This window comes from Podarcis bocagei, assembly GCF_964188305.1.
Source record: "Podarcis bocagei genome assembly, chromosome: 1".
Classification (NCBI taxonomy): domain Eukaryota; kingdom Metazoa; phylum Chordata; class Lepidosauria; order Squamata; family Lacertidae; genus Podarcis; species Podarcis bocagei.
The window spans coordinates 52,199,390-52,222,743 of record NC_138125.1 but is presented as its reverse complement, the minus strand read 5'-3'; the positions used below and the strand labels follow the sequence as shown (position 1 = coordinate 52,222,743).

Genomic DNA, 23,354 nt, shown 5'->3' with positions numbered 1-23,354 from the left:
ACAAGAACATTCTGTGTGTGCTGGGACAATGTGCCCAGGCACCGCTGTCAGGACTGTAAGATTCAAAGAGGGAAGAAACCAGAACCACGGAACACAAAAAGGAAAAGATACTCTGGGAGGAAGCCTGAGCAGAACTGCCACAGCAGGGGATGCACAAATGTTCACACACAAACACACACACTCTCTCTCTCTCACACACACAACTAACAGCATTAGATTAGGTAAGGCAAATGAACGGCCACCAAGAGCCTAGCACACTGGAATCCAGACCAAGGGTGGGCAGTATGAGCTTTCGTGTGCAAGCACACTTCTTCAGATACACTTCTTCAGACACTGTGAGGTAGGTTAGGTTATGAGACAGGGACGGGTCCTGGGTCACTCAGTGAACTTCATGGCTGACACTGGATTTGAAACCTGGGCTCCCAGTTCCCAACACTGACCTGCTGCCCCTGTAGAAGCAGGGAGAGGGGGGGATAAACCACTCTGCAAAATTTTCAACATCTGCAGCCAAACTAAGCTACCAACCACATTCTCTTACTGATAGGTGTGTGTAAAAGTTATCTGTGTTTCTAAATTTGTGAGACTAAGATGGCTGCAACCCCCTGAGCGGCCTGTATCTTTTGATACGAGGTATTGTTTCTCTGTTGATAGGAAAAATTTGGCTAACCTTTTGCTACCACTAAAGAAAGTAGTGCTGCTTTTTTTCTTTTAAGTTAGTCTATTTGTTTTCTTGGTCCCATAAAGGCCACCATGTTGTTCATGGGGCTTTGAACCACACCTTGAGCAAAGATTTTTGTGAGCATGGGAAAGTGGCTCAACTTTTTGGGGTGGGCGGGTGGCGGAAGAGGATCTGCTTGAATTTGTGCCAAAGATTCTGAGGAAGCACTCTCGATGAATTCCTTCCCAGGACTTTACCCCTGGCTGCAGCCTATGGAATCATCCCTGCCGTAGTCTCCCTTTCCTTGGTCCTTAAATTTTATCACCAGTGAGTTAAAATATTTTTGGAGTTAGCTGCTGGGAGTATTGGGGGAGCTGCCTGTAGCCTATTGTGGGGTTGCCTGTCATTTAGCGCTTTTTATCAGGTTTCTGTTTCCCCCCTTACCTCTGTGTCTGAGCAGTCTCTCTCTCTCTCTCTTCCTCCTCCTCCACTTCTGTCTCAAGGGCATTTTGCAGAATTTGTTCTAGATAGGAGGAAACTTCAAAAGGTCTGGGGTGGGGGTGGGGAAGACGACCGGGGCTGCCAGCTCCTGAAGGGCAAGGGTGGGGAACGGTGTTGTGTGGGGTTGTCTTTTATCTCCCCAGATAATAAGAGCTGGCCAGCAGCCAAAGCTGCAAAGACTTCTGAGCCAGGAAAAAGGCTCTGAGAGAGAAAGCCAACCTCTCTCTTTCTCTCTTGTTCATTGGCTGGGCCTTCCCTCGCTGGTTATTAATAAACATCCATGCCTCAGGGATGGGAGAGGAACGAAACTCAAACGTTGCCATGTTTAGCGGCAGGGTAAAAGAGGGATTAGTAAAGATATCTTCTTAGGCCTGGGTACTTCTTAAAAATCTGCCTTAATAGCTTTTTAAAAAAACACACCCAAGGTGAGTAGTGTTTCCTCCTTTTAGAAAGGTGTAGCCTTGCTACATCATTTGTGCTTCTCTGCCCCCAAGTTCCCCATCCCTCTTGGTTAGTATTTGCAATGGAAAAAGATACATGGCCAGAACGGTTGACCCCAAGCATCGTCTGGACCAGAGGTGATGATGAGCATGCGTTGAGGTTTTAGGCTCTACCCTTTTCCCTACAACCAGGGCCACGTGCAAAACATTGGCTTAGTGGGGAGGGAGGACGCAAGCACTTCAAATTGTGGAAGCAGCATGTGTGTGACCCCAGAATTTGTTTGTCGTACCAGAACAAAGTTGAATTTTTAAATGCAAAAATAAAAAATAAAAAATTACTCTTTGATTTTCATTCATACCAGGGTTTCATTCTTTCAGCAGTCTAATTTAGAGAGGGAGGAGTTTCCTACCCACTCACGCTGCTATTGGTAAATCGGTCAGGAGTCAGATTTACTGATCTTGGTCTTTAAGGTGCTACTGAAAGGAATTTTTTTTATTTTGACTATGGCAGACCAACACGGCTACCTATCTGTAACTACCTCACAGGATTGTTGTGGGGATAAAATGGGGAGGGGGAGAACCACGTAAGCCAACCTGAGCTCCTTGGAAGAAATTTTATTAATGATAACCAACCTGCATAATGGGGTGGGGGGGGTTTAACATGCCCTTCCTTTGAAGAAAAGGGCAAGTCCAACACAACTCTCCCCTTCACCTAAGTGTTTCCAGAGTAACACTCAAGGAAGAATATGAATGGAAATGGTGACGTTGCAACTAAAAATCTTATTGCTTTCTCTTTCAGCAGCATATCCGACCCTTTAAAGTTCGTCCTTGCTCACAGGTATTTCTTGAATAATGAATATGGATTTTCAACTGCAATGTGACTTTTCACCATTTGCATTTATTACGAGTCTCTCTAAAAACATCAGTGTGGGAGAACGCGTTGCTCTTTTAAGACAGAAAGAGAAGAAAGGTGCTGCAGAAGGTTACAGCTGTTCTAGCTGCAGCCCATTATCATTTCAAAGCTTAAGAGATGCATGCTGTTATCAAAGGGAGGAGGGGTGATGTAATTTTAAGCAGAGCTTTGGGCTCAGGAGTATGAATTTGGCAAAATGCCTGCACAGATTTGCACTGCTAATCTATATGCTCTATTACACCACTGCAAGGCTTCGAAGTCACAATAGGTCCTTATTTCAAGAGAAAACTGACGTATGCCTAGCATTCATTACAGAAGATATCATGTGACATCAGAGTGGAAAGTACGGCTTGGGGGAGAGAGAATACTTACGGCAGTTCTCTTCATCTGATCCATCCTTGCAGTCTGTATCCCCATCACAGAACCAGTGTTCAGCAATGCAGCTGCCATCGCTGCAGCGGAACTCCTTGTCAGAACACTTCCTCATATCTGCAAGGCAGGACAAGGAGTAGTTCAATGGAAAGGCCATTCCCCCATCCCATCCCACCCTCCTAGGAACCAGACTCTGATCAGGCGACCCACCTGTCAACATGAGAATGTGCCCACCTCATCATCTGCTAGCCCACAAATGTGCTCACTGCTTATGTGCTCTTTCCTTTTTAATACAGTGGTACCTCGGGTTAAGAACTTAATTCGTTCTGGAGGCCCATTCTTAACCTGAGGTACCACTTTAGCTAATGGGGCCTCCTGCTGCCGCCGCCTGTTCTCATCCTGAAGCAAAGTTCTTAACCCGAGGTACTATTTCTGGGTTAGCGGAGTCTGTAACCTGAAGCATCTGTAACCCGAGGTACCACTGTACTAGGCAATGGGTTAATTTTTGAATGGATCTTCAGGAATTCTGAAGAAATACAAGAAGGTTCACACAAGGCTGGTGATAACACGACAATGGGGTTTTGTCTGGGAGAGGCCCAGCCTTCCAGGAGCAGCCTCTAGCAACAAAGGAATGCAGCATAGTTCCCGTTGCTCAGCCCAGAATAATCAAATGTGTAATCTTAATTTCCTCTGAGGTAGCCAGTGTGGTGTAATGGTTGGAAGCGTTGGACTAGGAACTGGGAGACTAGGGTTCACCCTAAAGCTCATTGGGTGACCTTGGGCAGGCCACTGTCTCTCAGCCAGATGTACCTCACGAGGTTGTGAGAATAAAATTGGGGGGGGGGGGAGAACCACGTATGCCACCTTGAGCTCCTTGGAGGAAAGGCGGGATTTGCAGGTTATATAAATATAACTTTAACATCATATCATATACAATAACGGTCTGGTTGGAGAGTAATTCCCAGCCTTCTCCCTCTGTGCAAATACTTTATGAGCATTTTTTTGTTTCGATCTCACCCACTGACTTGGAAGCAGTGACCAGCCAGCCCTATCTGCTACACTAAATTCCCACCGCCAGCAGTCTTCCTGCAAAGGTTCCGAAATGCAGAAATCTTAGCCCACTGCCTTCAACAAAAGTCCACGCAAGCCCTTCTCTAGCAATCTCTGTGGGATTTGGCTACTAACCACATTGTTCATCGCTGTTGTCTCCGCAGTCATTGTCACCGTCACAGTGCCACAGGCTGCGTATGCAGTATCCGTTCTGGCATGAAAACTCATCCTCCTTGCACTCCCGTGGAGCTGTAAAGGACACAGGAAGCACAAACGGCGAGCAAAGTCAGAAACACACACAGGTTCGCTTAGCCGGGAAAGTGTTTGTGTGCTGCCCAGCATCCTTGAGAACTGTGTCCTCTTTCAATTTATGGGGCACTTCCTTATTACAGGAGCTCAGCATCAAGCAAACAGCAGCATGAGGACAAGGGCTTGAGGCAGCACATCCCACCTACCAGAGGAGGCCACTCAATGCCCAGCTCGGCTGGCTGGGACTGCAAACTACACCACACTAATTACAACTGCTGCTAATAACAACAACGGTGGTTTTCAGTGACCTGTCTTACTCCTGCAAAGAGCCAGCTATGCTTGAGATACGCCAGCTATGCTCTTTGTGCTCTTGGAAAACAATTCTGAACACGAGACCTGCAGAAGCAGATTGCCAGGTGGGGGTGGAGCCACAACGCCAGCTTCCCAGGCAGGTGCGTCACGACTCTGGAGCCACTATGCTAGCTTCCTACCAGGTAGGGTGGAACAGCAGTAGTGGCTCTGCCCTGTTTCTGAGGACCGGTGATGAGTGAACTTACGGCAGTCTTGCTCATCAGAGTCATCTTCGCAGTCATTGTCTCCATCGCAGACCCATGAGCGACGGATGCACTTGCCGTTGTCGCAGTGAAAGTCCAAGGGGGAGCAAGTGGGCAGCACTAGAATGGAAGGAGGAGAAGAGAGGGAACTGATTAAGCGCACCCAAAAGGTTTCACCAATACATGGGTTTGGTGTTTTTTTTCCTTTTGTGCAAAGAGAACTAGGAACAATAAAAGAGAAATTACACATGACCAACTTACTAAAACAAAGTTAGTAACAGTAATGAACCCAGGATACTTCTGTCTGGGCAGGGCTCTCTTTATCCAAGCTTTTTTTTCTTTCATTAATTTTTTTCTTTTTCAAAATAATAAAAACGGTTACAAGGAAAACTGGGTGTAAGTCTAGTTATGTAATACAATCTCCACCAAAAATAAAACATTACATTGATTATGTAATGTCATTTCAAGCATATTCTTAAGGCATTAGTGGTTAATATCGCTCTCCACAGACAAATTTGAGTAGTTGGTGGGAGAGAATTGTTATGTTCATCCCTTGCATATGAAAAGAAGGAAGACCAGGATTCTTTTTTTGGTCGATATTTTGTATTTCATTTTTTATAATGTATATAAAACAGAGAGAACAGATATAACAACTGGTGAAAATGAAAAGATGAAAAACAAAACTATAAAACAGGCGTGTAGAACGAGTACAAGGTTTCAACAAGGGTATCTCTTTTTGTTGCACACCTTCTGCTGCCCTTCTTAGCCTGGTTAGTCGCTCTGAGATGGCCGCATCCCAAATGCTGCTGAACCATACCTCGAGGGGTAGCTCAGCCTGAGATTTCCAAAAGCACACTATCACCAAAAGTGAAAGCTGCATGACATAAAAGCAATGTAGAACAGGAATCGCTATGCCAAGAGCTGTAGCTTAGTTGGTAGAACATCTGCTTTGCATGCAGAATGTCCCACGATGGATCCCTGAGTAGGGCATCTCTGGGTGGGGCTGGGAAGAGGACCCAGCCTGAAATCCTGGAGAGCCACTGTCACTCAGTGTAGACAGGCTAATGGTCTGGGCTCAGTATAAGGAAGCTTCCTACATTCCTGGCAAAAGGGGGAAACCTATTTCTCTCCCCTCCTCCTTTTAACTAAGCAAGAGAATGTGTGCGGATGCCAGACGACAAATGAGCCACAAGGGCACACTTGTTGCTCTATTAGTTGTTCATTTGGAGAGGCCCCAACTACATCCCAAGACGCGCGCAGTGAGAATGCGTCCACAATTCTCAGCGGTTATTCAGTACTGGCAGCCTCACATCCCCAAGCAAGCAAGAAGAATAATCCCTTAGAAAGGTGAAGCTGCCATCCGTAAAAGGCCGGAATTCAAAAGGACAGCATAAATCAATCACAGCCCTGCCTCCCCCCTCAGGGTTGAAAGAAACTCTCAGCCTTTGGGAGGGCTGTGCTTTCAAGGGCTGCCAACTATGACTGGAAGGGAGTAGCACCGGGACTTTGCTCCTGACAGGTGTGTTCTCCAAAGGAACAATGTTACTTCCAACTATTTTTTAAAAAAGAAAGGAAGAATAGAACAGAGCAAAGAGAAGATGAAGATTGTGAAACCCTTTCATCCCTGCCTGGTCTGCTGATACTATCTCCCAGCTGTCATCACCTGGGCTTCTTCCCTTCTACCAACACAAGAGAATGGCAGGGGAATGAATGCAGCAGTAACACACACAAGGAGCAGGAGGAAAGAGAAGTCCCCTTGCAGTCTAGGAACTGGATGGTCAGTGTTGCTGATGGTCAAGCTCCGCATCAACTGGAATTGCCTGCCACTGTCCAGTGCAAACAACAGTTAACCCACACAGTACAGATTATCCTTTTCCATTTCCCCATTTACCTGACTTTATCTAAGGCAACGGCTGCAAGTTTAACATGGGAAAGCAAAGTCCATGTTCCCAGCCTTGTCAGCCTTGAAGACTCGTAGCTCAAATAAATGAAAGGAAGGAAAAACTGTTCCTAGCCAAGGAAGAAAGGAATGCAAAAGTTACTACAACATATAACCAGACTGTTATTGGAAGATGAACTTCAAAATTACAGTGGTGCCCCGAAAGACGAATGCCTCGCAAGACAGAAAACTCGCTAGACGAAAGGGTTTTCCGTTTTTTGAGCTGCTTCGCAAGACGAATTTCCCTATGGGCTTGCTTCGCAAGACGAAAAATGAAAACGTCTTGCAAGTTTGTTTCCTTTTTCTTAACACCGTTAATACAGTTGCGACTTGACTTTGAGGAGTGTGGTAGCCTTTTTTGAGGTTTTTGAAGACTTTGGTGATTTTTGAAGCTTTTCCAAAACTTCTTTTAAACTTTTAAAACTTTTTTTTGGGGGGGGGGTTGGATTTTGGGTTGGGGTGTTTGGAATTCAAGGACTTGGTGTTGGGGAGGGGTTTGCAAGAATCTGGAAGCTTGTGTGGTTTTTTCTGCATTTTTATGATTTTCTGTGACCATTGCGCCACTCTGCTGTTTTTTTAAAAAAATTCTGGATTTGAATTTCTGTGTGGTGGGTGGGTGGGGGAACAGTTGAGGAGGGGTTTGCAAGAATCTGGAAGCTTGTGTGGTTTTTTTCTGCATTTTTATGATTTTCTGTGACCATTGGGCCACTCTGCTGTTTTTTTTTAAAAAAATATGGATTTGAATTTCTGTGTGGTGGGCGGCTGGGGGAACAGTTGGGGAGGGGGTTCTTCAGCAAGAAGCAAAGAGTGGAAGAGGAACCTTCTTCGAGTTGTCCCCCAGAGTCTTAGAAAATGTACTGTACACTTCGTTGATTTTTAAATGTTTTTCTGCCATGTTTAGAAACTTAATTTATTGTTCCTTCAATTTTTGAAATGTTCTTTACAGTATGTGTGACTTTAAAGAGCACTTAATAAACTCTTGTACCAAATTTGGCTTTGTTTGGACTTTTTTTGACCATAGGAACGCATTAATTGAATTTCAATGCATTCCTATGGGATTTCGTGCTTCGCAAGACGAAAAATTCGCTAGACGAAAAAACTCGTGGAACGAATTAATTTCGTCTTGCGAGGCACCACTGTAGTCGCGTGCTCCTCCAATGGGTGGCTTTAAAATTCCTCTTTTCTAAAATGCTCCAGGTGAATAGGTGGAATGGGATTATGTTGGCTGGCCCCAAACTCACCTCTGAGCTCTGGAACAGAAGCTGAAAATAAGGTTTTTACAAGCCAGAGCTACCAAAGAAGAAGGAGAAATGCACTGGTACATTCCCAATACTTCCTTACAAATTTGGCATCACGGCTTTGATGTCAAACAGCTCCATGTGGCAGGCCTTGTTTTCTCATAACCACCTCACAGGTCATATGGGGAGGTATGGTCGGTGTTATTAGTTTGTTTTTTAACATGATGGAAAATTCAAACATGGACCCCCCATTTGCATTCTGAATTGGTATAATTCCAGAAGGCCCATTTTATGTGCTTTCTAAATCCACAGACCAGTCCTTCCTCAACAGCAATTAGGTACCATTCAAATGACTGCTTTCATGGGTTGGACCAGCAAACTATGCTCATGATGAAACAATTGAATGCTTCACAGATCCAAACAGCAATGTTTCACATATCACACAACTCCTAGAACACAATTGCAAGGGTACACTTGGATTAAACCATCAAGCCTTGTTTTTTTTCCCTTCGGATCTCTTAATATGAGGTTGAGTACCCCCTTATTTTGCCTTGCATGAACAGCAGAAGAAATATTTGTTGTTTCATATATTTCAGGTTAAAACAAGAATGTAAACCTGCCAGTTGACAATCTAAGATCATGCACATTTAATTATTGGCTCAATTACAGCACTCTGTAACCCCTTACTGGTTAAATGCAGTATGAAAAATAAAGTTTTGTGATTAGGGCACTTTCAAAACAATGTATAAGCCATACCAATTCTGCTCTTTCTATATCTAATGTAACTTAAGCTACTTTTCCATCCTGGCCAATGAAGAGTAAGGCATAATTAGAAAGCCTATTTATTCTGAACTATCTCTTCATTTCCTTAACTCCTGGAAATACTGTCTTCCTCTCCATAAAAAAGGGGGGAGGTGTTTTAAGACCTAGAAAGGCAGAGCACATTGATGTGATGGGAGAGGAGATAGCACTTTCTCTGCGCAGACCAAACTCTCCCAGGCCTCAGCTGTAGCACAAACACACACAATCCCACCCCTCCCAACATATGCAGCCTTGAGCCCCAGCATGACTAATCACCAAAGGTCTGAGCAGTAGCCGCCTGGAAGGGAATTTGCATGCTGGCTCTCTGGGGGAGAATTCTTCTGGCTCCCACAGGGTTAGGCCATTAGCGCTGGTTCATAGCGGATACCATTATCCTATTGAACTGCTGCTACTCTCATGAGGCAACTGCTCAAAATGAAATTCCAAACCTACAGGGAGTAGTTCCTCCCAATGTAAAGCCCTCCTTAAATATGAAAAATGAGCTTCAAGTTAGGGGGAGAGGGAAAGTGACACAGGGAAACGGTTACACACAAAGAGGGGCCCTTGTTCCCTCTTCAGCATGTCTGCCAATCCAGCAAAGTCAGGCTGTGTGTTCATACTTGGCCATGGGTGGACCATCTTCAGACTTGCAAGATCTGTTTTGGATTTTTACTAGAACTTCAAGCTCCACCAACCAGAGCCAGGTGCAAAATAATAGCTCAGGGTGGATGGACACACAGTTATAATTAAGGAATGGGGTGCTGGTGCGAGCACATCCTCAGTCCAGGAGTTTGCTTCCTGTATCATAGAACGTCAGATCCCAAGAAGAACGTAAGCTCCTAAGAAGAACATAAGCAAAGTGCTACGATATTAGAACTGCTGGATAAATTGCAGTAGATCAGGAAGAGTTTGACAACTAAATGCTTGACAATGGCAACAACAGAAGGCTTTTTCTTTCAAAGTAGACTGTTAGAGGAGGGATAGTACCTCTGGCGGGGGAAACGTCATGCTCCTTCTGGGGTCTACCTCTGGTCCTCACCCTGCACTCAGCTCTCACCTGTAACTCCCAGAAGCTGTCAGCATGTGACAGCAGCAACACGCCAGGAAACAATTCTGACTGGCCAGCTTAACCAGGTGAGGGTAGCTGATGGGTCTCAAACCCTTGGTGAGTTAAGGACTTCCCCTGTGTGTGAAGACAGGTTCTGGTGGATTGAGCAGCTGAGAAATTATATAGGGTCCAATGGTCAAGAAGACGGTTTCTGTAGAGGGAAGGGAGGGACAGAAAGGGACCCATCTAGGGGAAGGAAAACTCGGGTCCTAAACCTCTGCTGCCTTGTGTGGTATCTTCAGGAGAAGAAAAGGCTAATGAGTAAATCCTACACAAATATGGAGTGGAGCCTCCTTCTGGCAACTCCTGCAGGCAAGCTGGTGGCAAATGTATTCCTCTGATTTCCTTTAGACCGCCTCAGTGAGGTCAAGTGTGGGCTGGGGGGTGTCTCGTTGTTTGGGGCAGTCCAGGACATCCAGAATCACTGCCCATTTTCTACCTTGAAAATGCAAACCGCTCCAACTCTTATGTCAGCCTAGGTCTTCAGTGAAATAATTACTCCCAGTTTTGAAGTGGAAATCACATTCACCTTTCCTTAGCCCTTTAGAAACATCCCCAGCAAGTCTGGGAAAGTGATGCAATGGGTATGAAAGCAAAAGCCCTTCCTTCCTTCCTTCACTCCACCTATGTTAGAGGAGGTCCCGGAGTACACACAATTGAGGTGAAAAACCAAGGGAAGTGTCTGACTAAATAGTAATTATAAAATGATTGCATCCTTGCCAATAAAAATAAAAATAAACCAAACACTAGAGTTCCATCCAGGAAACTGCAATTAACAGCGGTCAAAGGGTATCAGCAAAAGTCTAAAAAAAGGAGAATAGCTCTCTACTGTTTTGCATCAAGAGTCAGAAGCATTACAGAGGATGCGCTCATTGGAAAGAATCTGGCTTTCCAAAAACATGCGCATACCCTGGAGGCCAGAGGCGGTCAACTTTGAGGAGCTGAAGGAGAAAGAGAGAAAATTACCTCCACTGTCAGAGTAAGTCTATTTCTGAATACCAGTTGCTGGAAATCACAGGAGAGTAGAGCACTGTTGTACTCAGGTCCAGCTTATGGTCTTCCCACAGGGCTCTGGTTGGCCACTGTGATGCGCAACTGGCATCATCCAGCTAGCCCTTCTTAACGGTATCTATAACATAAGCTGACCACTTTTTCCAAAAGTCCACATATACCTTATATTTTGCATACATGAAGTAGCACTGTATGTAAAAGAAGACTTAAGTTATGAGGCTTTTCATCTAGTCAATCCAAGATTCAAGAGCCATTGGCTTCCTTCCTACCACAAAACCTTGCTTTAGAAACTAATGAAAAAGCCAATATTGCAGCTTGGGATTAGCAGCCAATAAATAGATATCCTATATTCTTCATTATTTCCCATTTCATTCAACCATGCTGGAAATACCCACATACATCAATGGCCATCAACCAGCAAAATCCAAATAAAAAAGACCTTTCTCTTTTCCTCCTATCCCTCAGACAGCATTCACAAGAGCCTCTGTAAGGAGCTCCTGTATTTCCAAGGTGTTTGATTTTCTAAAACCCTTCTAAAAGCACATAATTATGCTTGATAACTTCTCAAGTGCCAAATTGCCCATTTTCACAATGGGGAAAAACTGTACTTAACTAGCATTAAGTTTTCAGCCTAAAAAGCAGGCGGTTTCAAAGGCAATCAGTAATCCCATTAGTGACTATAAGTTCCATGAAGGATTCCTACATGAGGATGGGTGAAAAAGCAGAAAAGCAGCAAAAGCCTCTCCTCTCAAAACACTTCATTATCAAGGCTGACCTTTACGCTGGCACAACTAAACCCTTTTGAACATACTAAATTCAGCCTAAATCTTCTTCTCACTCCCAACCAAAAATCTTTTAGAGCAGCTTCATTTGCATTATATTTGCATCAAAGGGTTAATCTTTGCAGAGAGGTAAAAACATGTATACTATCATATATAGTGGATGGCATTCAACTCTTTTTTTTCTCAGAGTAAACTCATTGAAACAAATGACCATGACTAACTTGGGTCCAAGAATTCCAATAGGAATTCTAAGTAAAACTTAGCTGAATATCATTGCGTGGCATGTTTTATTTTGGTTCACCTACATGGATAATGGACACTTGCTGTTGCATTGTGAACAACTTTAAGCATATTTATAATATGTTGTTGTTAAGTATTAAAGACACAAAAAACCCCTGTGCTCACTGCTTTTGTGTTCCACTGCGGAAGAAAGGAATGATATAAATGTAATAACTAAACAAAAATAATGCATGTGCTATCTCTCACCCACATAATTGGCTTTCATTTGTGACCCAAGAACTGTAAGGCCACAGTTGACTGTGACTTGAGAAAGGGATCAGCCAGGCTTCCAGAAGATGGCAAAAATCAGCTCTTTGTGCTTCTCCTCTACTTTGCTTTGGGTCAAGCATCCAAGCAGCTGAGATGCCTGGTCTAAGCTGAATGCCCAGGTACTCTTGAAGCGAAGGCAGCTCTGCACTTTTGCCTAGCTCTGTGGTTGTCATGGAACTCTCTGCGCTCTATGCCAGGTCCAAGGAGGAGGACCCTGGGGAGGGCCTCAGCGGGACCTGGGGGGGTTATGGGGCACCCTCCCCAAGTGATCAGAGAGAGAGACAGACCAGGGGCAAGTGGGAGCAACAGAGCTGATCAGGATGGAGGTGAACCCTAGCACCTCTTTCCCCGTTGCCTGTCAAGGAGGGAGGAGTCACGCTGGTGGCTCTGGCAATGCAGTGGACGTCTGGCAGCACATGAGCATCAGCACAATGACACTGAAAGTTGAGAGCAGGTGGGAAAGACTGACTCAGTCCTTTAGTGCCATGTGCCAGGCAGGTGGGTGGGCAAGCTGCAGATGAGGGGTGTGCAACTCCCACACCTGTACTCCCTTAGGCGCAAGGCACACCTGGTAGTGGGAGGGATCCTTAAGGCATGAGGAGGTCGAGCATCCTTGTTGTTGACACAACTTCCCTGGGTGGATGTTTGGGAAAGGAGTTGCGTGAGGACCAAGAGCGATGGAAGGCAGCAGGGACCTGTTGGAAGAAGGTGATGGAGCAATGTCTGGGGGATAAATGGAGCTGTGTCAGAGGGAAGAGCAGCAGACATCAAGAGGATGGAAAGAGAAGGGCTGCAAGCCACCAGGTCGGGCCAGGGGCTCTTGAACTCTGGATGGTGGACTACTATTTGAGGGACACACTCCCTGAAAACACCCCAACCCCACGGCACAACGGCGACACTGGGGACGAGCAAACTCCCCGAGATATGAGGTGCTCCTTGAAAGCCACATACCCAAGGACTGACTCTGAAGTAATGATATCAGATAACAAGGAGAACAAGGAGAATACTTCAGGGGATGAAGTATGTCAGGGAAAGACACAAAATCAGAGCAGCCGTTAACAAGAAAGATATGGGTGAGTGCATCCATAAGCTCATTCTGCAATTGACTAGCGACAAAAGGAAAAAAAGAAAAGCAATGCTTTGATTGTCATATGCTGTTCATTGCTCACTTCAACATGATTCTGCACTTCACATACGCTGCTGCTAATTCCCACCCCCCTTGTTTTTAAGAAGGCTGTTGTTGTTGTTGTTTCTGTAAGGGCACATTCTAATTCATTGCTCTCTGCCACACTTGATTTTAAAGACTCTTGCTGGCTCCCCCTCCTTGAAAATGATGATGGCACTCTGCAGCTCCAGAGAGGCAAGGCAAGGGGCTCGTGCATTCATTTCTCTAAGTATGCAGCAATGGCGCTTCTAATTTCACTTAGTTTTAAACTATGGGACTCAGTCCCACGGGAGGCGGTGGAGGCCACCAATTCTGATAGCTTTAGAACAGTATTAGACAAATTCATGGAAGAGAGAGCTATTGATGGCTATTAGCCATGATGGCTATGCTCTGCCACCACACTTGGAGGCAGCCATGTTTTTGAATACCAGTTGCTGGAAACCACAAGAGGTTTGCACTCAAATCCTGCTTGATGGTTTCTCAGAGGTATCTGGTTGGCCACTGTGAGATCAGGATGCTCTACTAGATGGGCCCCTGGTCTCATCCACCAAGCTCATCTTATATTCTTAATAAAGCAGAAGTGCAAGCCACAGAAAATGTAAGCATCTCTACCTCCTTTTTCTCTATGGCTTTTTCAGCCACATAGGCACATTTCAACAGGTACAAAAGAGCAGAAACCAAAAATATTTCCCCCCACAAATTAAGACTTGGTACCCATGTGCCTCCTCGTGTCTTCAGATAAGCCCATCCCAATTAAATATTTAGAGGGCAAATGGATTTCATTTTTATTTTTTGGCCTAGGGAAAATGAGTACATCAAAAAAGACCAATTCAGTTGGAGGAAAAGAAAGAAGACAACTAAGGAAACTAAGCAGACACTGGTGTGGTAAAGATGAAAATCCTTCAAATGTAAAGTTTGCAGATGAAAAAGGAAGTGACACTGCTTACCGGCAAGACCATTTATATGAGAAACCAAGAACTGCAAAGGAGGTGCAAGGAGATTCAGAAAAATGCTTTGTATGCATTTTTTAAACCATCACCATAGGCAAGTAACATGCAAGACTCATTTAAAAAAACCACAGCTAGGGGACTCTCACATCACAGTATTTGAACAGACGTACTAGACACACAGCATGTGACACGCTGGGCAGTTACCAAAGGTGAAAATTGAGTTGCACTACCAAATATACAGCAATAATTTAAGGTTTGCACCTGATGCAGAGCACCATGATGATCCCTTGTCGAAATGTGCACTACCTCCTCAGGCTTCATAACTATATCTGTTCAATCAACCTTTCATACATTCCCTTTGCACATAAGCGCATTCAGTTATTTCAGAAACAATATAAAATTATTTGCAGCACAGCTTAAGACCACACCATTAGAGTAAAGTTTATTTAAAACCACGTTTAAAAAGACACTATGAAGACACCAGAGCCTCTTGGGGGAGGCCATTCCATGACCACATGATTCTTTATGCTCCTCCTTGATCAGTCATGTCTTCTTCTGGGGAAGTTTGATGGCTCCTGTGGAATTCCTTAACAAAAGAAGTTCAGCAAGAGCCATCCCTCCTCATTTCTAGAAGTCTTCTTAAAATTGTATTATTCAGACAGGTGTTTCAAAACAGAGATTCTTTGCCAACCAGTTCTTACCGTGTGCTTGATGATGTTTTCATTGAAATGCGTACTGTTGTTTTTGGTCTGTATAACCCCTTGCAATATTTTATAGGAAAAGGCTGTTTATAACTATTTAAATAAATAAATACATCTTTCAGGTAACGTTGTCCCAAGGAGTTTAGAAATGTAAAGAAATCCAGCATTGAAAATGGGGTCCAGAAATGTATGTGTGCATGTACAATGACTGCACACATGTAGACAGAAAGACAGACAGATATATATACATAAATGTGTTTGCGTGCACACATGTAAGTATGGATGTTTTTAAAAAAGTAAAATGGCTAGATTCTACTTTTCAGGAATCGCTGCTCCTTATTTCATAATCTGAGGGCTGAGAATCTTTATTCAGATGAAGTGCATTTTTACTTTGGGATTTCATTACTATGTACTTCTGGATATTAAAAATACTAACAATTAGCATCCTTGTTTTGGCTCTGCAGTCATTGTGATGGCAGTTCTTATGCAAATAGGACAGTCTGTCTGCAGAAGTGCAAATCTTGGAATTGTGGATGCACTGTAATTATGATTCAAGTCTATATCTCTCTGAGGGAGGTTCTGTCCTTTTTCTGCAATGCAAAAACTCAACTTTCAAGTCAACTGATGTACATGGAGAATCATTACTAGACATTTAAAATAGAAGAGTCGTTTGCTATTATGGATTTTGACAGGCATCTTTTGCAGTAGCTTGTCTCATTGTTCAACTCCTATTTCACCAAGGATGCTTGCTCCTCAGTAGAAATGAAATTATTCTTTTTAGAGAGGAGTACGGATAGTTTTGCAAAAAAAAAACAACGAAAAATGAGAAGCTTTTCTGTACGTTTTTCATGGTTGTTGCACATTTCAATGTGGATGTTCTCAGTGCACATTCTCCCACATTCAAGGATAAGGTATGTTTTACCTGCTTCTTGTTTCAGACTTTTGGGGCTGAAAGGTACGTCTATGTGAATCACTTGTAAGGGTGGTGAAATTGTAAATTGTATATGAATCCGTTTTTATACGACTTTCCTTGTTTTGGGGGAATCCTGTGATTTTTGTCTGTTGTTTCTAATGCTCTTGAGGACCTTCTCCTTTGTTTTAGGACCACAAGGAAAAACTGAAGGTTGGAGACACCCCCACCCACACCGGCTGCAAACTCTGTTTTGTTTTCTTTTTGTTGACAGCATGGGCCACAAAAGCTAATTAAGCAAGCAGCTAGCTCTCCTCACAGCCACAACCTTCCAAGAACGCCAACAAAGGAAATGTCTGGAAAAGGGACATGTTGCAACACGTCCCAAGTCAGCAACATGCCACTGACTCTGCTGGATTGGAAGAAACTCTTAGGGCAGATACTTGTCACAGGCCTTAGCCACGGTGGTGGCAAAAAGTGACCTGTGACTTTTCACAGCACCCAGGCACACACCAATTTTCTTTCGCCTCAGTCCTTCCCCTCTCCCTCCCTTCCTCCCTCTTAAGAATGGACTGTTCGCTTACTGCAGCCGTCTTCATCACTGTGGTCCCCGCAGTCATTGTCACCGTCGCACTGCCACTGAGCAGGGATGCAAGTGCATTCACCAAAAGCACTAACAGCACAGGTGAAGTGGTTTCGTCCACAAGCGCACTCTGCGCTGCTGCTGCTGTCTGCACCTGCAGGGAGAAAATAATTGACACGCTTTAGAGGTAAGAAAAAGCAAGGGACACCTAGCATCACGTTAATGTGCATGAATGCAGTGCAAAATGACACTGGGAATATTCCTAAGAACCACACACACTCCCAGCATTCCACTGTGTGTTAAGATTCCCGAGATGCAACTGACTGGAAGCAACGACTGAAAAGCAATCATTCAGGGGGGAAATCTAAGGGTTGGTTCCACGGCCAAATATCTGGAGCAGCTTACAGCAATATCCTATTTACAACACCTCCATCTCCCCATCACCACCACATATATGCATGGATCCCATATTTGGGCAATTCCCAGAGTGCTTGGCAGATATATGAGGACTTAAATAAAGTAGGGAAGCCTGCAGGTTTTTATAGGCTTTCTAACTGTTTACTCTCATCCCTTGATTCCAGAAAGGGGATAAGCAGAAGGATATTCCACAAAACCACAGTGCACACATGCCATCATTTCTGCTTCATAAAAAAGGCAGCCGCTCCTCAGCCAACATTGTCATGTGCTGATTTCCATTTTTTCCTTCACCTTCTCACAGCTGAAATGCTCACAGACTTATAGTGATATTATAATGATACTGTACCTGAAACAGGAGATATGTTCAAGTCATATCAAGAATAGAAACAAGGAAGCAGCTACAAACGGACTGAGTGAAGTCAAACTCTTTGCAAGTAAGTTCTGCCTCTAAAAATAGGACACGTGTGATAGCTCACTCATGTGTTTCAGAAACCCAGAACAGGATCCATGCCTCTGATTATGACCCTCTCAGAGTCTCATGTTCCATCCCTGGTCAACTAAGGAGATTCGGAAATGAGCAGGAAGTCAGGGCACCTGCCTATTAGGCAAGCAAAGCAGTGCTTAAGGGGATAAAATATACGCTTCTCGTAATCAAGTCAAAATGTTTCTGCTGCTGTTTGGGCTGATGCAGACTTTAAATCCGGTAACAGCTATGGTATCTCTTCTAAGTGCAAAGTATTTCTTTAGAATCTTTCATGTTGTCAGAGGGAAAAGCAATTTACCCAACGTTTGTCCAAAAATTGTATCACCTTTCTTAGAGACAAGGAAGAAGATATTTCACCCCTTACTCCAAAGAAGGGGGTCTGCTTCCCACAACCTTTCATTAATTCTCTACTGATGCTATCAATCAGACATCATTACAGCAAGATAATATTGCTGGCTCTTCATTAACATGCCATTGCTCTACATTCTTTGGAGAACTGCTTCATTTAGGAAGCTTAACAATTGAGGAAGGCTGTACTTTTACACACATGCTAGTTAGCAGGACTTTGATCTGAAGGGATATTCTTTCCATAAATGAACTTCAGAAGCAAATGGCTACTATTCCTTCGCTTGTCACTTGAAGCAGTGATTTTTAACCTCAAGTAGCAGTTTCCCACTGAAGAAAAGTACAGTTAATCCAGTCTTAATAGAGGGATTTGCTGGCCCGTTGTTTTAACTGAGAACTTTTCTGTCAGAAACTGGGAAGGCCACACTGCACTCATATGTTCTGATGACAGAAGAAACATCACTCACTGATATAGTCCACAAAGATCTGTTAACACAGCATAAGAAGCAGAACTAATTTCAACCAGGGGTCCAACACCTGACCAGAATCCCACCTACTTAGAAGTATAGCTATGTAATGTGGTATTGTAGGTCACCAATTTTACAGGTATCAAGGTCCACTGGCTCAGTATCATGCTCCATGGGCACCTTTGAAAGATGGCACAGTCCAAGCTTAATTACAGTATCTCTGTCATAAGATATTCTTTGATTGGTTGGTTGCATTTCTATCCCACCTTTCTTCCAAGTTGCTCACGGTGGCATACATGGCGCTCCATATTATCCACACAACAGCTCTGAGACAGGTCAGGCTGAGAGTTGATGACAGGCCCAAGTGAGCTTCATGGCTGAGTGGGGATTTAAACTCCTGGTCTGCCATTCACAGGACACCCAAGGAGATGTTGAGTTTAAAGTTTATGTGTGGTGTTGTTGTTAAACATAAATGTTTACTCCACCATTTCTGAAACATAAGGTAATAATGAAGGAAGATTTTAAGGCTAGTTTAGCTCCCCAGTCTGGAGCTGGAAGCATGCAAGCTTCCACCTCTCCTTGTACAATCAACACATTCATGCAATGCTATACGAATACATGAGGCATAACACACTCGTGGAAATATTTTCCTGCTTGCACCAAGGACCAACTATAGCAGGGGTCAGCAAGGTTTATCTTGCCTGGGCAGATTCACTCCTGCGGAGATCCCTCTGTAGGCCAGATCGTGCGCACGCGCCCGTCTGCGATTTCCAGCGTCTGTGCAGACACAATTTCCAGCGTCTGCATCTGCGCAGACGTGATTTTTGGCTTCTGCGGCGCCACAGAAGCGAGTCCCCGCTCCGTGCTGGTTTAGAGCAGCGCGTGGGGACTCGCCGGTTCGGGGGAGGCTCGTGGGCCGGTTAAACAAGCCCCGTGGGCTGTTTGTGGCCCATGGGCCTTAGGTTGCCAACCCCTGAGCTATAGCTATTCCCTCACCTTCACTAAACCTCATGGAGACACTGATGCAGAAACTTCTGACATTCAGAAGTTTCCCTTTTTATTCTTTAAAAGCTTAAGGGAATATGTCAAGCAAATTCAGCAGGTCTGATTTATACAGACAAGGAAAAGAAATTCAACAAGTCTATACAGGTCAGATAAGGTTTATGGCTTGGGTAAGCATAAATGGCAGGAATCACACATACTATAAAGATTAACAGGAACCCGAGGAAAGTACTTTTCCATGATAAAGGAATGGAGCACGGAAAGCAATAAATCTCAAGGGTAGCAAAACTGAAGAGTGACGGGAAGGAGAGAAAAAGAGTGCTTGTAAACATTTGCCTTGAAAGCCAATGACTGGAGGTAACTTTTCTAGTACCCACTGAAAGCTGCTGCCAATTCTAAGGAAGTCAGGGCTAGCCAATAAAAATGCAATTTATTCTGGTAAAGCAGCAATGGTCTGAAAGGCATATGCAAGCACACTATCATGTGGAAGTGAAAGAATCGGCTACTCTGAAAGAAGAATAACTCTGCCCCACCCTCACTTTAAAAAGACTAAGTGGCTGCACCTTTGATTAAAAAGCAAGACTGAGTTCCCATGTCTACCCTATGTTAATTAAGTGTGACAATGGGTTGAGCAGCTTCCCTTTAAATATCTCATAAGTCACCACATCTTTAGAAATGAAAATGCTGCAATATCTCCAAGGGCTCAGAGCATATTGGGGAAAGCTTTGCAGGATGATAATTTATATCATGGCCCGCTATTCAGAAAAGTAATTATAATTGGCTTGGATATGAACACAAAAGTCAAAAGCTGGCTGAAGAACCATAAACAAAGGGTAATGAGAAACAGCAACATACCAAACTGCAGGAGGGATGGAGCTCTTAGAAACTACAGGGATCACTGTTAGAGCCATTGTTTTAAAACATCTTCATTAGTGACCTGGAAAAGGGGAACTTATCCACAGAGGTGCTTTCAGAAAACACCAAAACAGGAAAAGCAGCAAATGCCCACGAGAGCGCAAAATAAAAGCATCAGATAAGAGGCAGAAAATTCAGTGTCATATAATTCACATCCGGTAGGCAGCAATCTAACATAAATATCTGAAGAGAGAAAAATTGAAATACTAATGCTGCAATAGCAAAGTTTCCTGATATGCCGGTATGTCATTGTTACAAGTAATGATTTTAAAATATACAAATGCTGCAATCTTAGAGAGGTTGTTTCGGCCAGATCCTAACCTGTTTACTAAGTAAGTCGCTATGAGTTCAATGGAACTGACTCCCACATAAATCAGGAGTGCATCATCATTTGGTCATTAATTCCAATGTAATGTCAGCTTGTTGTTGTTTAGTCGTTTAGTCGTGTCTGACTCTTCGTGACCCCATGGACCAGAGCACACCAGGCACTCCTGTCTTCCGCTGCCTCCAGCAGTAATGTCAGCAAGCATAGTTAAATTCAAGCCCCATTACTTAACAAGAAAATCTAGGGGGGGGATCTACATATACAGGAAATCTGATATACAGTGGTACCTCGGGTTACATACGCTTCAGGTTACAGACTCCGCTAACCCAGAAATAGTACCTCAGGTTAAGAACTTTGCTTCAGGATGAGAACAGAAATCGCGCGGCGGCGGCGCAGCAGCAGTGGGAGGCCCCATTAGCTAAAGTGGTGCTTCAGGTTAAGAACAGTTTCAGGTTAAGAACAAACCTCCAGAACGAATTAAGTACGTAACCAGAGGCAGCACTGTATTAAACTAATATTTAACTAATAGATAGGCATTTACTCCAGACTATGCTGCTGACACCTGGAACTGATAAGGCCAGCAATGGAAATTCCAGTCTTCTCACCTGATCCTTCTCCATCATGTTGCAGAAACTGCTGTGATCTCCTCTGCCTTCCAGAAATACTAGGGTGCTGTCACTTCCTACTCTCCAACACCCATCCAAGAATTACCGTATTTTTCGCTCTATTGGACGCACCGGACCACAGGACGCACCTAGTTTTTAGAGGCGGAAATCAAGGAAAAAAATATTATCCCCCCCCAGCCCCAAAGAGCAACGGACAGGCTGCATGCAGCCTGTCCACTTCTCCCAGAGCTTCTCGGGGCTGCGGGGGAAGCCCGGGTTACCCCCCCCCCAGCCCCAAAGAGCAAAGAAGCCAAGACAGCGCACGGGATCCATGGCCGCGCAACCTCTCCAGCCAGGAGCTAAACCTCTCCAGTGCAGCTAAAGAAGACAAGGCAGCAAGCGCGATCCATCCCGCTCACTGCCTTGGCTTCTTCTTTAGCCTTGCACAGCATCTTTAGTCTTGCGCAATGGGATGGATTGCGCCCGCTGTCCACCGGGGCTGGACTAGATGACTCCTGGGGTTCCCTTCCAACCCTGCAATTCTATGACCTCGGAAGGTGTTTGGGGTCTCCACCACTGGAGGCTTTTAAGCAGCGGTTGGGGGACCATCTGCCTGGCGTTCTTTAGCTGTGATTCCTACATTGTGAGGGGGCTGGGCTAGATGACCCTTGGGTGGCCCTCCCAACTCTATACAGTCCTACAGTTCTGCGGCAGGAGATCCACAGCCACTTCACACAATGCCCACTCCCAATTTGTACCCCCCTACCTGCTACACTTCCCCCACCCCACTTAAGCTGAGGGAATTCCTGCCCAGAGAAACTCCCAGCAATCAAGGAGGAGGAATCCGCTGCAGCCGTGAGCAGCGGTGGATCCATGGTCCCCTTCCTTCTCTCCTCCGTAGTTGCTTTGAAGCAGGAAAGTGGGAGAGGAGCTGCTTACACGAGTGTAAGCTGCTCCCCTCCCACTTTGCTGCTTCAAAGCAATCACGGAGGAGGGAATCCGCTGAAGCCTCCAGCAGGGGAGGATCCATGGTCCCCTTCCTTCCCTCCTCCGTGGTTGCTTTGAAGGAGGAAAGTGGGAGAGGAGCTGCTTACACGAGTGTAAGCTGCTCCCCTCCCACTTTGCTGCTTCAAAGCAATCACGGAGGAGGGAATCCGCTGAAGCCTCCAGCAGGGGAGGATCCATGGTCCCCTTCCTTCCCTCCTCCGTGGTTGCCTTGAAGGAGGAAAGTGGGAGAGGAGCTGCTTACACGAGTGTAAGCTGCTCCCCTCCCACTTTGCTGCTTCAAAGGGAGCCCGGGAGGAGGGAATCTGCTGCAGCCTCGAGCAGCGAAGAGGATCCATGGGTCCCCTCTTTCCTTCCTCCGTGGTTGTTTTGAAGCAGGAAAGTGGGAGAGGAGCTGCTTACACGAGTGTAAACTGCCCCCCTCCCACTTTCCTGCTTCAAAGCAATTACGGAGGAGGAATCCGAAAGTGGGAGAGGAGCTGCTTACACGAGTGTAAGCTGCTCCCCTCCCACTTTGCTGCTTCAAAGGGAGCCCGGGAGGAGGGAATCTGCTGCAGCCTCGAGCAGCGAAGAGGATCCATGGGTCCCCTCTTTCCCTCCTCCGTGGTTGCTTTGAAGAAGGAAAGTGGGAGAGGAGCTGCTTACACGAGTGTAAGCTGCTCCCCTCCCACATTGCCGCTTCAAAGCAATCACGGAGGAGGGAATCCGCTGAAGCCTCCAGCAGCGAAGAGGATCCATGGTCCCCTTCCTTCCCTCCTCCGTGGTTGCTTTGAAGCAGGAAAGTGGGAGAAGAGCTGCTTATACGAGTGTAAGCTGCTCCCCTCCCACATTGCCGCTTCAAAGGGAGCCCGGGAGGAGGGAATCTGCTGCAGCTTCCCCCACCTCCCGCAGAAGCCGTGCGCTCTTTAAAGGGGCTGTGCGACTTCTCCTGGCTTTTCTGGGAGGTGGGGGAATTCCCCCACCTCGGAGAAAAGCCCGCAGGAGCCGCGCAGCCTTTAAAGAGGGTGCCGCTCTTGGGGGCTTTTCCCCCAGGAGGGAGAAGGGACTGCTGCAGCCAGTCACTCCCTTCTCCCTCCTAGAGAAAAGCCCGCAGGAGCGCACGAAGCTTGTGTGCGGCTCTTGAGGGCTTTTCCCGCCTGCCTCCCCCCTGCATTCGCTCCATAGGACGCACACACATTTTCCCTTGCTTTTTAGGAGGGAAAAAGTGCGTCCTATGGTGCGAAAAATACGGTACCTCTTTCTTTCTATATTTGCTGCTAAAACCCTAATTCATGTTCCAGTCACATCTTACGTAGACTACTGCAACCTCCCTCCT

General features: G+C 45.2%; 1 protein-coding gene across 3 annotated transcripts in view; it reads right to left on the bottom strand.

Annotated features, from left to right (window-relative positions):
• The window catches only part of LRP4 (LDL receptor related protein 4), a 100,014-nt gene that overhangs the window by 36,668 nt on the left and 39,992 nt on the right, over window positions 1-23,354 (bottom strand). For all 3 annotated transcript variants that reach the window (XM_081163097.1, XM_081163098.1, XM_081163099.1), the window contains exons 2-5: window positions 16,476-16,628; window positions 4,741-4,857; window positions 4,070-4,183; window positions 2,885-3,001 (exon numbers count right to left, since the gene is read on the bottom strand). In XM_081163097.1, the coding sequence (XP_081019223.1) occupies window positions 2,885-3,001; window positions 4,070-4,183; window positions 4,741-4,857; window positions 16,476-16,628 (501 nt within the window). The remainder of the gene's footprint in view (window positions 1-2,884; window positions 3,002-4,069; window positions 4,184-4,740; window positions 4,858-16,475; window positions 16,629-23,354) is intronic.